The 16,562-nt window shown below is 42.0% G+C and overlaps 1 protein-coding gene across 1 annotated transcript in view; it reads right to left on the reverse strand.

Annotated features, from left to right (window-relative positions):
* Positions 1–229: 229 nt before the first annotated feature.
* Positions 230–16,562, reverse strand: part of LOC102778406 (apoptosis-stimulating of p53 protein 2-like) — a 33,568-nt gene continuing 17,235 nt past the window's right edge. Inside the window, exons 6-17 of the mRNA XM_087842379.1 lie at positions 16,122–16,299; positions 14,205–14,404; positions 10,182–10,346; positions 9,793–10,012; positions 9,555–9,677; positions 9,169–9,272; positions 4,776–5,172; positions 1,327–2,099; positions 1,082–1,219; positions 768–901; positions 425–591; positions 230–297 (exon numbers count right to left, since the gene is read on the reverse strand). Of these exons, the coding sequence (XP_087698505.1) occupies positions 230–297; positions 425–591; positions 768–901; positions 1,082–1,219; positions 1,327–2,099; positions 4,776–5,172; positions 9,169–9,272; positions 9,555–9,677; positions 9,793–10,012; positions 10,182–10,346; positions 14,205–14,404; positions 16,122–16,299 (2,667 nt within the window). The remainder of the gene's footprint in view (positions 298–424; positions 592–767; positions 902–1,081; positions 1,220–1,326; positions 2,100–4,775; positions 5,173–9,168; positions 9,273–9,554; positions 9,678–9,792; positions 10,013–10,181; positions 10,347–14,204; positions 14,405–16,121; positions 16,300–16,562) is intronic.

The following is a 16,562-nucleotide window of genomic DNA, read 5'->3' on the forward strand; positions in this document are numbered from 1 at the left end:
CTGCGGTACATGTATTCCGTTACTCCCCAACACTGTTCATAACACACGTGAAAAGACCCAGGAAAACCGAGTTAACAATAACAACAATAACAAAATGACGCTAAAAACCGATAAAAACCCTGAAAACTATACATTTCACACCTGAGCCTCAAATCTCGCAGCCCGGTACCAAACGACTCACGGACCGGCCCGAGGCCCGGGGATTGGGGACCACTGCCCTAAAGAACAATTAAGCAAATTCCAAACTGGCCTGTAACCTGTACAGACACCCGTCATACTTCAGTAAATCTCTTGTTGCTACAGAACACGCTCAACCCCTTGAAAGATTTGCGAAATTGTCCTTGAAACCAACAAATTTGTTATGAACTATGAGGCTTATCTCCCTGAACCCCTTTTGTTAATATGTTAACAGGTTTTGTCTCACCATAGAGGAACTGGGAGCACTGGGCATAGCCATCTTCCATCTCTTCGCACTTGTCAGCAGCTGTCTGCATGTCACTATATGTTGTGGCAAATACAGCTGCTCCGGACTCGACAAGGAACTTACAGACCTGAACGTTGTTACAGGAGGCAGCACAGTGAAGCGGCGTCCTGGAGACACAAACAGAAGGAGAATGAGTAGTTAGTTAATGAGGACTGGTCTCTTCCTACCATAGACAATATAAAAGACAGACATAACATCCGGAAGTTATGTCCGGAGGTGTCACCATGGCTAAGTCCATCTTTTATACTGCCCGTGTTTTCTACTGTTTCCTACTTAGGCTCACCAGCCGTCGCTGTCGGCAGCATTAACATTGACACCAAACTGAACCAGAAACTTGACAATCTCGGTGTGGCCGGCACAAACGGCGTTGTGCAGAGCCGTGATGCCCTCATCGTTCGGCATACTAGGGTCATCCACCTGAAAGACACACAGTAACATACTGACCATATACCCTGGGGTGAAGAACAATTAAGGAAGTATAAATCTTTTTAGTGGATCTATAAAATAAGTATAGCAGTGTGTAGCTCCCACAATTTTTTGGTACATGCACAATGATAATAATGGGCTATTTTATTCTATTTGTTTTATGTGACTCACATCATAGATCACCCTCTGGACAAGATCATATTCGCCCTCCAGAGATGAATCCAGTAGCAGGGCCAAAGGGTTGAACTTGACCCGCAAATTGTGGTTGGCTCGCTCTTTGCCAGCTTTATGGAGGATTGATTTCTTACCCTAAGAAGAAAACAGAACTGCAATAAATTAGAAAAAAAAAATTGTGTTTGTATTTTAGGCAAACTGGATTTTTAATAACCTCTCAAAATCTGAGTCGCCTCACTCACCGGCAGAACTGTGACCTGTCCTGCAACCTCTGGTGGCTGCAGGGGAACAGCATCATCTCCCTCCTCCAACTCCCCGCAGCTGGGGTAAGGTGGGGGTGGGTAAGGAGGGAACTCCTCTAGAAACGGTTCCTGGTGAGCTAAGGTTGATGGACATTTCTCTTTCTCCTTGTCCTTGTCTTCCAGCGGTGATAGCACGCAGTGGCAGGAAGTAGGATCAGAGATGGGTGAGCGAGGGGGTAGCGGGGGTGGGGTCAAACTTTTCTCAGGGAGTGGCTCTTTCAACTCAGTTTCACTTTCCTCCTGAACCCTGGCTGCTCCATCTATGCCACCCATCCTGTCCTCAGGAACTGTAGGCTGTATATGGATCCCTGCAGAATTAGCCGTCTCCATGGGGATGGTTTCCATAGCAGCCAGAGTGGTTTTCTGGTAGAGCAGTTTCTGAATGTTGGGTCCTGCTGGGCCTTCGGGCTCTGTGATTGAGTTGCGTTTCTTCAGGGGTCGGGGTGCATGTTGCAGCCGGCGACGCAGATTATCCAGGTCAGCATCGCTGGGGTTCCTGTGAGAGTTTGATATGAAGGGGAGGAGCTTGGTGGGGCTGAGCGGGCGAGGGATACTGTGTTCCGCTGTTTCTCCTCCGATACCTTCAGTGTTACCTGGGCAACTGTTGCCAGCTTCACTTCCGTCAGGTGCACAAAATTCAGAATTGAGGGAATAGTTTTCTGAGCTGATTGATTGCTGCCTGCTGCTGGCTGGAAGGACTGGTTTTCCATACACTAAGAAAGGAAAGAAAATACATGGATTCACAAGACATTTCTCACAGCAAGCTCTATTTGACCTCCATTAAACAAACGCACAGATTACAAATTACATGTTTGATTATTGTTTGGGGTGAGAGGAAAAAAAACTCCCCCAAAAAACTTCATTATTGATAGATAAGTACCTGTTTTTCCTAAATACTGATACTGAAATCAAGTGGTATCTAAATCAGTCCCTGACAACATGCCAGTAAATACCAGTCACAGCTGTTCCCTTCACCTCACATGGTGAAGTTTCCAAAATATAGTCTGAACAAGTACAACATCAGAGAGGAAATGCAGAGGGATCTGATAGCTATCAAGTACTGGGCTATACGTTTTATTTACATCCATCATGCAGGTATAATAATGGAGTAAAATACTCCGTATTTTACTTCTAGGAGACAGGCTTATGGCCTGCATTTGTATAGCGCTTTACTAGTCCCTAAGGACCCCAAAGCGCTATACACTACATTCAGTCATCCACACATTCACGCACACTGGTGATGGCAGCTACACTGTAGCCACAGCCACCCTGGGGCGCACTGACAGAGACGAGGCTGCCAGACACCGCGCCACCGGGCCTTCTGACCACCACCAGTTTTCTCTGTGTCAATCGTTGCTAGTTTAGTTATCTGTATTTCTAGCCCAGGTTGTCTGGTATCTGGTCCTGTTCATGCCTGGTCTCACCTCAGTGTCCTCAGTGTAATGACGGGATTTCTGTGAGCAGTTTTGTAGAAATGGTGTCTAAAGGACCACTGATGGTTTTTTATAAAGTAATTATCGAAGTTAACTCGGGAAGATCAATTGGAGAAAAAGAGACAAAATAAGGACAGAGAGACTCAAGAGGAGCTTCTATCCCCAAGCCATCCAGGCCCTAAACACACACACCCGCCCTCTCACATCATCTATAATTGACTGAGACAGGAATTCCTTTAATTTTAAATATGATTATATTGTCTATTCTGTAAAATAGTCAGATGTCTATTCATATTAATGTACAGAATTCACCTGCTTGCTGCTACTACTGCACATTCACCCAATGTATATACTCTATATATATATATATATATAATGTTCTTCCACTCCTCCCCCCCCCCATTTTTGCACATGTCGAGGAGCGTGTCAGGCTACATTTCACTGTGTGTTATACTTGTATAACTATGCATGTGACAAATAAAGAACCTTGAACCTTGAAATATGAGTGGTTCTGAAAGTACATGATGTTACATCTGTGAGATTGTTATGAGTAATGTTTTACTGCTGTTTTGCACTGTGTTGGCACATGACATTGAAGAAGACAACGGGATGAATTATATCCTTAAATTAAGGATATAATTCATCCCCTTGTACACTTTCAGAAAGACATCTGCTGTGATGAAATCTATTCCTCACTGCTGTGTAATCCATTATTGTAAATTGAAATGTTATCAGGAAATGATCAGACAAAACAGGGTTTTCAGGAAATACTGTTAACTGTTCAGTTTCCATCCCATATGTCACAACAAGATCTAGTGTATGATTAAAGTGGTTATTTTTTCGTTTTGAATACAACGGATTAAATGCATGGATGATAAAATCACCTACAATAATTATCCTATCCGAGCTGAGCACTAAATCAGATAAAAATTCTGAGAAAACAGCCAGAAACTATGAAGTGAACAATAACAAATGTTTGTGTGGCTGTAATTTCAAATAAATGACAACTCTGCCTGTATCTTTGGTTGATTAATAAGCTGGAGAGGAAGATTGCTGTCACGCCCCGTCCTCAGCCTGTGCTTCGAGGTTTTGGACAGTTGGTATAACTCATGGCTGTTGAATCATTTAAACTAACAAAATCATCCTGTAACCAGGTTTCTGTAAGGTCGAGGAATTTGTAGATCAATTACTAACAGGGACACTATTTTACTCTTTGGTGCATTTGTGGATACTATGTTTTTCTTTTGTTGTGATTTTTTTATGTTTAAGTCATTATTTTGCTGATTTTTGGTTTGTTTTTTTTTGTTTTGGGAGCAGACACAGTCTCTAAGGGGATGGGGTTTTGGGGGATAACAGGGGGAGAGAAACTGTGGAGAGACTGCGACTCTGCTTCCTGATCCCAACTCTCGATAGTCGTGCTTTTTTTGTGGGGGGGGGGGAATTATTAGAGACACAGTTTGGTGGTGTGAAGAGTGAAGAGGCCAAGGTACTAGTCAGTCGGCTACGAGCTAAGCTAAGGTAGTGAGTCCCTAAAGATGAATGAATACTTTGAATATAATTAGCGGGTTATTCAACAGAAAGTGTGCTTTGGATAAAGAATTTAAGGATTACACAGCTCGAAATAAGCTACAGAAAACACCACTGTGTGCTGTAACAGGAACAGGAAGTGATGCTGTACCCCCTGTTGGCAAGTTTGTCGCACACACCTTATTTTTCTGCAAAGATGCAAAAGCCTCTCCCCTGTTGACTGAATTTTGGTGTTTTGGTGAAATTTTTTAAATTCATATTTTTCTACTAAGACATATACTACATGTTGGTGAATGAGGAGGACCAGTGCTTCCAAGGACAATCTTACACTGATTAAATAATCAGAAAAATCACTTTGGCCATAATTGTGCAGCCCTATCTTAACAGGAAGAGTATTCTAGTACACGGGCAACCGTATCAGTGGATTACCTCGGGGCTGGCTCCGAGGCAGTGTTCCTTGGCCACTATGTTGGTATCCCTTCCCCAGTGTAGCCTGCTGGGTGTACATCGAGTAGATTGAGGAAGCCGCCAGGGTCTGAGGTTTCTGAAGCACAGGTGGGGGACAATCAGAGAGTTCTGGGGTGTAAGGTCGCACAGCAGCAGCTGGAGGACTCTCCTGCTTGTTGGGCAAAGGGAGGGTGTTGCTATGACTGGATAGGATTCCTGGAGCCCTGAGGGGGGCCCCGACTGGCTTCACCTTACCAGGGAAGGTGCCAGTGTTATAGGGGGCTTTGGAGAAGGCTGACAGGCCAGAAGATCGGAATGGTTTGGGCTTGCTGGGAACTGGAGGTGGTGGTGTCAACTTGGAAAGACTTTTGGATGAGAGCTGAAAGTAAAATATAGCAAACGTGGAAACACAATGATATAACTGCAAGATACAGAAAATGAAGCAATAAATCAAATATCAAAATGAGCTGAAATGTAAAAGTGCTCAGCAGCTATTAACCAGTTTGAGTTTGACTTTTATATATTCATATATAAATATTCATATATATTCATATTCAACCTTACACCAGAGCTTTAATTTGTTTTTTGTTTTTTTATCATATCTCAACGTGAAAACGTATGTGTAAGTGCAACTATGTATATATTTCTGTTCTGCACATATGTTGTCCATATATGAATTAGTTTTGCAAAGATTTAACAGCATCTCATTTATTAGTCAGGATCAATGTTCCCTCTAATTTTTCATGTTTCTGAGCGAACACTTGGACCACTGTGAGCAACAGCAGACGTGTGCACTGTGGTCACGCCAGCATCGAATCCATCCAAGTTACATGTTTATTAAAATAATCAAATTACAGCATTTATGTTAGACTACTTTTAATTAAGTGCTTTAGCCCACTTACAATGAAAATTAAAAAAAAATCTTGTTCATGACCTGTGTAGTATGTTAACACTATTGGAAGTAAAAATAACTTGAACTCCAATTTCAAAACACAACTTTTTTTTTTTTTTTTTAATATAAAGCTCTGACTTGTATGATGAGTCTGAGTCTGTGGTCTGGGAGAGAGTCTGTACCGCTCTGTCTGCAAAATACAGCATATAATGACCAATGTTGGGCAATTAATTATATAGTTACTAGGGGTGCAACGATACAACAAAATTCACGGTTCGGTTCGGTTCGATACTTTGGTGTCACGGTTCGATATTTTTTCGATACAAAAAAAATGTTCATGCCTTTTTATTAATTTGTCATTTATTAAATTTTCACGGCACATTCTGCACCACATCTCTGTGCGTTCATCATTTGTTTGAAGCCAGCTCACCTCCTGCAAACACTTTTCCGAGAATACGTGCTTCTTTTGTGGTTCGGACTCCTTCTGACATTTCTTTGGAGGTGGAGGAACATCACAGTAATTGTTTAAAGGAGCTTCTTCGACATCTTTAAAAGTTCTAAACAAATGTCTGTCCTCTTCCTTAAAATCTTATGTACGCAAACGCGTTGCAACTTCTTATCTTGTGCGGGTTTTTATTTTGACAGCGAATGCGCACCTGCGGACCACTTATGTGCAGCCCTGGTTATTTAGCTCGTCATATTGCAGCCACAGAAATTCTTTTGTCCATGAAACCATAAAGCTGCACTTTCTTTTTGCCTTATAGTCTGATTTGTCATAACCTTTCCGTTTTGTCACTTCTTCACCCTGACCTGTCTTATTTGGCTCAGCAGAACTAAAATATATATCCTGCTGCTTTTACACACGCACTAACATAACGCTCAGCGATTCTCTGCGCGATCAACCTCTCACATGTTTAAGCTGCAGGAGATTTCACTTGTCATGTTTGCATAGTAAGCTAACGATTGATAAGACGATGTCAGAGGAATTGGTGCGCAAATTATCATCACTCACCAATCAGTACTGTCGCTCTCTATACACAGTTCACGCGATTGCAAAGTGAAAGCAAAAAACAAGCGCAAATTCAAACGCGATTTCAGTATGTCACATATTGACAGTGGCCGATGCCAATGACATAATTACCCAGCTACATTTCCGAAAGAATGCAAAAGCATTGACATATATTTTTCCTTCCTACGATAGGCCGACGGGCAGGGCAGAGATAGATTTTGGTAGCCCGACTGGAAAAAAGCCCCAGGACGTGGGGCTAGCGATTTTGCGAGCCCTGTATCTGATTGAGGAATCACTCATCTTTGGAAAAGAGAGTTTATTATGGAGAAATGTCTCTTTCCAAAATAAAAGCTATACTATACGCTTCTTCTGGGCTATATTCTCAGCAGCATATTAAACATATCAGGTCCCCATAAGGAGAATCATGTGCTAACGGCTGTCTAAATGACTCGGGTAAAGTTTGTAGCATGCCTGCTTGTTTTTGTCTGCTTCCACTTGTCTTTGCACTAGGATGATGTCGGAGTAAATGTGCAGTCATATTGGTTGTGTTCCCACTAGTGCTGTCAGCGTTAATCTGAAATGACGTTAAGGTCACAACACGGCAAATCTCCGTTAACAAGCTACCGCGGATCGCCTCATGAGTGGGGCTGGAAGACGTCAACACATTAACGAGCTAACTGCGCTAACACACTAGTTCCCACCAATTGAGCATTGCTGGCACATCCAACATACTGTTTTACTTTTGTCCATGACACGCTTACCTTCAGGGTCATACCTCACATGAAAACCAAAATAGTTCCAAACGCCAGATCTGAATGAGGGTGGGGGAGGTTCAATCTGCCATGTTGCAACGAGCTTAACTTCTGTCTAGCTAGCTTGCCCTGCGCTCAGTGAATCTGTGTTCGACTACTCCGCCTAGGCTGCACTGTCGAGCGCAGATCCACTGAGCGCTCAACACAGACAGCATCGTCAGAAGGAAAGTTGATAAAATAAATTAAAAATGTTGTATCGTTCGATACATATGCGTACCGAACCGAAAGCACTGTATCGAACGGTTCGATATCGATACGAGTATCGTTGCACCCCTAATAGTTACTTCTTCAAAAAAGTAACTGAGTTATGCAAACAACAAAGTTTTTTGCAGCTTTTTTTTTTTTAAATGCAGCAAAGGTGTTTTTAAATAAACATTTCAAACTATTTACAGAACAATCAGCTGTTCTGCATCAAATCTGATGCCACACAAATTATTTGTTTCACTCTAAAAAATAATTTCTGTCCATTATGAGATAAAGGAGAACAACAGCCTGATACCTGCAGGCCTGACAACAGCAGATGTATCACTGCTGTAACACCTGTAACATTCAGCAGTCGCCTCATTGTTCTGACACACACAACAAAACTATTGACTACACTACACACTAACTACACAAGATTTGCGCTAAACGTCGCAAATCTCTCACAACTCAAAACACGCCGTCACTCCTAAAACTTCCCCCATTTCTTAACAACTAGATGCCACGTTGCCATATCATTTTTTGATTGTTCGATGAATTTGATTGGACGAATAGGAAAGGCAGAGGGGGGTGGGGTTTGTTTTTGCTCACAGGCTTTCGAGGTTTTCCTTATAAGACGCCGTTTTTACCGTTTCTTCCCGCAGTAAATATAAACAACGACAGTATTCAGGAAGAAAACCAAACATTGCAGATATTTTTATCATAACTCTGGTTTTACGTGGCCGATCAACATTTAAAAACTGGTATAAAGTCCACACTTTTTCCGTCTGTCCTGCTCACATCTCCAGTGGTTGTACACGTTATCATTAACGTGGCTTCACTCCACATCAGCCACGCCGCTTTGCTCGCTAAAACACCGGTGTCAGCACATAAGGACGCTGTCATAGCCTGTCAACGACGTTGATTAAGCTGCGTATATACGCATTATTGGCTGGACTATGGGATAAGGTGGCATCGTTCCCATACGGGAGCAGCCAGTCACTTACTGACTAACACTGCAAAACAGAATTGTTAAAGTATTAATTTTAATTTCAATTCAGGTTAGATTATTTTTGTGCGCAATGCAGAATTTCTGTGCGCAGAGACTGTGCCAGCAATGCGCAATTACGCAGCTTAGAGGGAACATTGGTCAGGATCCTTGTATTCATCAGCTTAATCAGTGTGTGGTAACGAGACACGTGTTACCAACTTATTCAATTACTGATTTTGCTTATTGCTTATTCTTACTGTTCTTCTTGTTTAGTGAAACCTGCTGGTGAAGTGTTTGAGTTTAGTTCAGAAAGTTTTTATTTTGAAATTATTGTGTGTTGTTAACTTTAAAGACAACAGCTGCATCATCCACCATTAGGTAGATTTTAACTGATCTAGCAAGGCAGCTGTTGACTCATTACATTAACGCTATCCCAGGTTAGTCTTTTCTGAAAATGAAAAGGCATTAATGTTGAGATGTCCCACTGATACCTGATTGTCCCTGAGCAGGTTCTCTGTGGAACGATTCGATCGTGAGGGGATGGGAGGAGGAATGTCGGACCCAGAGTAGCTCTTGTCTATGGCGGTCTCACCACCTAGAAAAGAGAAAGTAACTCTAACATCGGTGGGACTTTGTTTAAACAATTTTCTATCATTCCTTCTATTCTCAGGTTGATTAGCCTGTCATTTGTACATGGTATTCTATGAATGCATGGATAGACCATCCTTAAATTAGGTTTTCAGTGAATGTCTCAATGAATCAGATGCCTGAACGTTTATGTGTCAGATTAGAAATGTAGTAACAAATGATTGTAAAGGCATAGAAAGTTTAAATCCTCTTTCTGCAAAAGGTAAAACAGAAACAGGACCTAACTGACCTGAGTTGCGGCAGCTTAGACTCGACATGCGAGGCAGCGTGGAGGCGTGCTCGTAGCCCCTACTGGATTCGGAAAATGAGCTTTCCCAGTCAAAGATCTTGCTTGTTTTTAAGGTGTTGAAACCTGTGAGGCAGAGATAACTACATCAAGTAGAGTTTTGGTACAGACTCAAATAGTGTTTTAGCATGCTAGGACTCAAAACAGAAAAATATATTTCTTACATCACGGAAACATGTACCTGAGGCTGGTTTGACAGGCCTAGGAGGTGGCTTCAGTGACGAATCAGCCTTGGGCAGGGTGACAGTGCCATCTGGGTATGCTGGCTTCACCAGAATCTCCTGGCGGACCGGCACAGGTGGCCCCTGAGAGCTTGATGTGGAGGATGACTGGATGTACGGCCCCACCGCTGCCACTCTGGAGCCCATGCTATATTGTGGGGCTGTGCAGTCTGAAGCCACCTGGAGGGAGCAGAAATGTTTGACTGCTGCAGCCTTTTCGATCAGTACTTGTATGTTAAGCAAACAACAAAGCAAAAATAAATGTTTTGTACAAAAAACAAACAAAAAAAACTTGTATGAAATTGTAAAAATCTACTTTTGCTGATATTTGTTTCCTGTGTAAACTCACTGGCTGGTTCTCATTCTGCTGCAAAGCAGCCTTTTTCTTCCAGAGCCGTTCCCGGAGTTCAACCAACCGACGGTCCATCGCAGCTACTTCCAAGTTCCTTTTGTTCAAGCTATCTCTCTGCTGCTGCAGCCTGGCACTCTGGTCCTGATTCAGCTTGTTTCTTAGCTGTTTGGAAAGGAAGGGGGGGGTGAGAAATCAAAGTATGATTGAAAACCAACAGAAAAAATATTGTCTAGAATAATTTATTAGACACTAGATTTAACCTCCCAGCAACTGTAGCTGGAAGCACTAACAGTGTGAGATAGAGGTATGTACAGCCGGATATCAAATCACTCCCTCTATCAGTGGTTCCCAAACTTTTTTTGCTAGGCCCCCCTTTGTTTTATAAGAAAATGTTCATTTAGTTTACATTTAGTAAACAATTAAACAAATACAAGTAACCTGCAATAAATTACAGGTAGTAATAAAATACACTACTAACTCTTTTACGCTACATCCACACCTGGGTTTGGCTGTCGGAGGGGAGCTTTTTTGAACTGCAGGTCCTTGAAGGGTAATACAGTTTGAAGCTGGAGGATCGCTGTATTAATATCTGAGAGAAGCTAGGTCCCCTAACTTGTGATGTGCAAAACCACTGATTTCCTTTCCGATCCGATACCAAGTAATATTCAGGATGGTATCGACGATACTGATCCGATACTTTGTACAAAAACTTATTTTATTTATTGTATCTCAAATTATAGCGTCATAATGATTACAGGACATCAGATTACTTGTTCTTATCACTTAATAATGCAGAGTTCATCACATAGAAATATAACAACTGAAGTTGCGGCTATTTGAACACCTTGCCTGCAGCATTAAAGGACTCCGTGAGAGACGTCTGTCTCGCTCTAGCAGCACCTGTCCCTCTCCTCCTCTTCAGTTCGCCTCAACATAAGCTCGTCATATTCTGTGATATGATTTACTCTGAGGTGTTTGACAAGGTTAGTGATGTTGCCACAACCATACATGCCAACCCTCCCGATTTTTCCGGGAGAATCCCGGAGCCACCATTCTCCCCATTTTCCACCCGGACAACAAAATTGAAAAACCATATCGCAGAATTCATAGCGGCCCAGCCAATTCCATTTTCCAACAATGGCGGCAGCGACTTACTTTTAATATCACTCTTATTTCTCTTTCTGGGTCACAAAAAAAACTTTTAACATATTTTCAGGTGAGAATGTAGCTGTGTAAACTTCAAATATCTGAGCCGATCGACGCGGTCTTTCACTACTCGGGTTAAACATGATATATAAGTCACTTTGATAACTTAAAAATGTTATTGTTGGGCTTTTTTCAGTGTTTTATTTGTTCGTGAGTAAATCGGTTTGGCTGAGATTAAAGTTATTAGATTAGATTAAATTAAATTTAACTTTATTAATCCCTCAGCTGAATAAACGTCAAACAGAAAACTGATTAAACATAAGTGTGAGACGCTCGAGAGTTTATGCCACTTTAGGATTAGTTTAACACAAAGTTAGTGCTGATCTGGGAGCATTGCTGTGAGTCACAGTGCGCAGCATAAAGGTCCTTTCACATCATGTGCTGCTAATGCTAACTAAAGGCCAAGGATCCAGAATTTGCTGCGCTGGCTGTTGAGCTCTGTGGGTTTTTGCAGCAGCTCTACCTGTGCTAGATGCACCTGCTGCTTGTCGTTTCTATCTCTGGCTTTATTTCCTCTACAAGAGTTTTTTTTTTTTTGCTGGTCCTTCAAATGTTCAGTAAAAACATGTATGCTAATTCATAACGAAGAATGCTTTGTAACTATCCCCACTAGTGAAGACTGTCATTTCCACAACACTACCCCCCCTCCCCACCCCGATGTCTGCAGCGCTGTTGAAAAGACTCTGGAGGTCCCTGTATTAAGCACAAACTCAGACGACCACAGACTGTTTTCTTTCGTGGTGACGCTGGGCTGGCATGTAAAAGGGCATTTATTCCCTTCAAGGACCTGAAGCTCCATAAAGCACCCCTCCAATAGCCAAACCCATCTGTTCTCTGATTGGATAGTTAAATTTGTGACTGACATGACATTGGCCAATCAGATGAAAGGACAAAAAATAGGGTCAAAATTCATTCTTGTAACTTGAAACTTGAGTGCAGAGTTTCACGTGTATTTTTTGTCCACACACAAATCTTTTTTTACACACACACAAATTCATTTTACACATACAAATCCTGATTTACAAGTACAAAATATTTATGACCACAATTTCAGCCCATATAGTTGGTCATTATAAGAAGTGTTTGTGAACTAAACATCAAGAATGTGGGATACTGTTTGTCCGTGATTTGGAGAGCCCAGTGCGACGCAGGGAAAACCAATTCTGCAGGGTAGACCTACCTTGGCCTTATGCAGGTGAAGCCAAAGGGAAGATATGCTTCACCATATTTTCTAGTCTTTGCTTGGAAGGCAGTTGGTTTGGAAACATATTTGGCGATGCTTCATACCCTGCTTTGCGTACGTGTGGAATCCCCGCCAAAAACCTGTCCATTATGCTAGCAGTGTCCAAACGCTCTTTTTTTTTTCTCTCTTCTCATACCATGCCCCCCCCCACACACACACACACACACACTTTGGGAACCTCCCGTCTTACACTTCTCTCCCCAACATAAGTTGCCTATATATGTTAAAAGTATTGGTATTGGATCGATACCAAAATATACTGCACAGCACTACAGACAGGATAAGAGTGCAGTAATGTCTTAAAGACATAAAGACTTGGATGGCCGATAACTTTCTGCTTCTTAATTCAGATCAAACTGAGGTTATTGTACTCGGCCCTGAAAATCTTAGAAATATGTTATCTAACCAGATTCTTACTCTGGATGGCATTACCTTGGCCTCCAGTAACACTGTGAGGAACCTTGGAGTCATTTTTGACCAGGAAATGTCCTTCAAAGCACAAATATGTAAGACTGCGTTCTTCCATATGCGCAACATCTCTAAAGTTAGAAATATCCTGTCTCAGAGTGATGCTGAAAAACTAGTTCATGCATTTATTATTTCCAGGCTGGACGACTGCAATTCATTATTATCAGGATGTCCAAAAAACTCACTGAAAAGCCTTCAGTTAATCCAAAATGCTGCAGCAAGAGTCCTGACAGGGACTAGAAAGAGAGAGCAGATTTCTCCTGTTTTGGCTTCCCTTCATTGGCTTCCTGTTAAATCCAGAATTGAATTCAAAATCCTGCTCCTCACATACAAGCTCTTAAATAATCAGGCCCCATCTTATCTTAATGACCTTGTAGTACCATATCACCCTATTAGAGCACTTCGCTCCCGCTCTGCAGGCCTACTTGTTGTTCCTAGAGTATTTAAAAGTAGAATGGGAGGGAGAGCCTTCAGTTTTCAGGCCCCTCTTCTGTGGAACCAGCTTCCAGTTTGGATTCGGGAGACAGACACTATCTCTGATAGAATGCTGCAATAGACGTAGGCTGCCGGGGGATTCCCATGATGCATTGAGTTTTTCCTTTCCAGTCACCTTTCTCACTCACTATGTATTAATAGACCTCTCTGTATTGAATCATATCTGTTATTAACCTCTGTCTCTCTTCCACAGCATGTCTTTATCCTGTCTTCCTTCTCTCACCCCAACCGGTCGCAGCAGATGGCCCCGCCTGCCTCTTACTCTTACTGCCTTTTTATGATTACAAATGCTACATAACAAGAACAGGAACAGAAAATATATTTCCCTCCACAATACAAAGTAATTTGTGTAAAGGCATAACAGTATCACCGATATCTTCACTCTCTCTATTAGGTAGAAATATGATTTTATGTCTGTAGCTGATTAATGTCAAGAGATTTTCACATTCATCAAAGAACGCTGAATGACAAATGTTGCTATAAAAATCTGATATATATTTATATCATACTGTAAAGAAAGCAGAAAATATGGCAAACATTTAATTTAATTGTAGAACAGCAAAGTATAATTTAATATTAGCAAGAGAAATTCTCCGCTAACATCTCACCTGCAGTTCTTTGTAGAGACGTTCCAGCTCAGCTGTAGAGGACATGTTGTGGTGGTGAGGAAGAAGAGGAAGAGAAGGCTCCAAACTGTTGCTCCTCAGCCCCTCCAGCTGGTTGCTCAGCTCCTCTACCCTCGCCACAGCCACGAGCAGCTCTGTCTGCTTCTGATGGAAAAGGCTGGTCATCTGCTCGATCTCCTCCACTGCAACACAATCATATCATTGCAGTCCTTAACTGATCCTGGTGTCATCCCGCAGTACCCTGCACTACTTATTTAAAGATAACCATTACACTCATTTTCAGTTTGAATAGGTTTTTTTAAAACCTTGTACTGGGCATACTCTCTTGCTGTGGAAGTACAGACATGATGGACATTGCACGGCTGGCCATCTTCATCCGTGGAGTGGAAATATTGGACATTAAATCGATGCACGGGACAGCAACAGGAAAAGACATTTTTGAAAACGCATGTCAAAGTGTAACGACGTGAAACTGCCCTGGGACAAACTTGTTGGACTTACAACAGTAAAAAAATTGGACTAGTCGGCAGGATGAGAGTAAAGATGCAGGAGGAGAAATGTACCGGTGAGTTAACAGCATATCACTGCATCACACACCAGGAAAGGCTGTGTGGTAGAGTCCTAAAAATGGAGCATGTAATGATCACCAAGTTAAAGGTTTAAATCACCGTCAATTTCAGTCTTTTATGTGGGAAACAGATTCAGAGTTCGCCGACATTCCTCATCATACAGAGGTCCGCTGGCTGAGTTGGGGAAAAGTTCTCAATCGAGTTTTTGAGCTCGGCAAGGAAATCTGTCAGTTCATGGACATGTGTGATGCGGTGAAGGCATTTCAAGTGAAGCTGTCACAAATGCAGCGCAACCTGCCTCATGTCAGGTTTATATTGTTGATTGTCATTTATGCTTAGCAATATTTAACCATATATGCTTAGAGGTGTATAATCGATTGTGTAGTGATACGATGTGTGATCCATAGGAGTCTGCAAAGACTTTGTGTGCATTCCAGAGTGTTCTGGCATTCACACCCACATCCTGGGAGCATGGGAGAGGGCACACCTTCTCTTATTGTTTTATGGTAGGATAAACGTGGCTATGTCAGTTTTAGTATAAGTGCCTTTTGTTTAGATGAACTGCTGGACTTACAGACCAGCAGGTTTAGGGAAGTAATTTATAGGGTCACATACTGACCCCCCCCCCCCCCCCCCCCCCCCCCCCCCCCCCCGTTGCCAAAGTGCTTGCTCATAGGGAGTTTTTCTCTGCATGTATTTTTGTTGGGTCTACCTTACAATATAAAGTGCCTTGAGGTGTTGTTGTGATTTGGCACTATGTAAAAGAAAATTGAATTGAATAACAATGTGGACGGTTGAATTTTATTTAGAGCCTCTTCTTATACGTAACACCAGCTGCATGTAAACCTTTTGTTTAAGAAGGGTAGCCAGTCAAAAGAAAGTTGACTTACACCACGAGTTTGAGATTGAAAATGAAGAGTGGGGCGCCAGTACCTCTTCTTTTTCTGATAGTCAATGAACAGAAATATATAGTTGGATATGAGAATATTAGCTCCCGTTTAAAAAAATCCCAAGTTTATTTAAAAAAATACAAAAATTAGACTATTTATGAAACAAAAACATTCTTAAATAGTTTTCTAATGTTTTTCCCATGGGGCAAACATGCCCCAAATTAATGTGCCAAACTTGTCGGTGCATTAGTGTTTCATATTGATTTTATACAATTAGGCCCAGGAATATGTGACACAGGAATATGTGACACAGGAATATGTGACACAGGAATATGTGACACAGGAATATGTGACACATAAAACAGTTCAAAGGTTTTGGATAAGAATAAAGAAGCTCTGCAAAGTGTTACAAAGCCTATGCAGTCGCATGGCTCACTGACCTAGTTTGCTATTACTCAGGCGTTTCTGTTCCACCTGACCCTTTAGGGCCCGGACTCGTCGCAGTTTGGCCTCCTGGTTATGCGCATTCTCCCTGAGCTGCCACAGCCGCTCCTGCTCTGACGCCTCCTGTTGCTGCTGCTGGTGATCCTGCAGTTTCAGGAACCGTAGCTGCTGCTCCTGCAAAACACAATGCTTTTCAGGTCTTTATCATATCATATCATGCTAAACAGCTACACAGATTTCTTCCTGATATACTTTAACTGGAAGACGTGAAACATTTACAGTACATCTTGTAAAATATATCCAGCCATTCATATGAGTAATAGAAGGCTTGTGTAGTCACAGTCGAATCATGTACATCACTTTAGTATGAACATTAGTCTCTGTTTGCACAGAGCTCTGTTTGGTCCACTAGTCCAGAGGGCAAACAGAGTACAAGT

This window comes from Neolamprologus brichardi, chromosome 6, assembly GCF_056152115.1.
Source record: "Neolamprologus brichardi isolate AB-2024 chromosome 6, ASM5615211v1, whole genome shotgun sequence".
NCBI lineage: Eukaryota > Metazoa > Chordata > Actinopteri > Cichliformes > Cichlidae > Neolamprologus > Neolamprologus brichardi.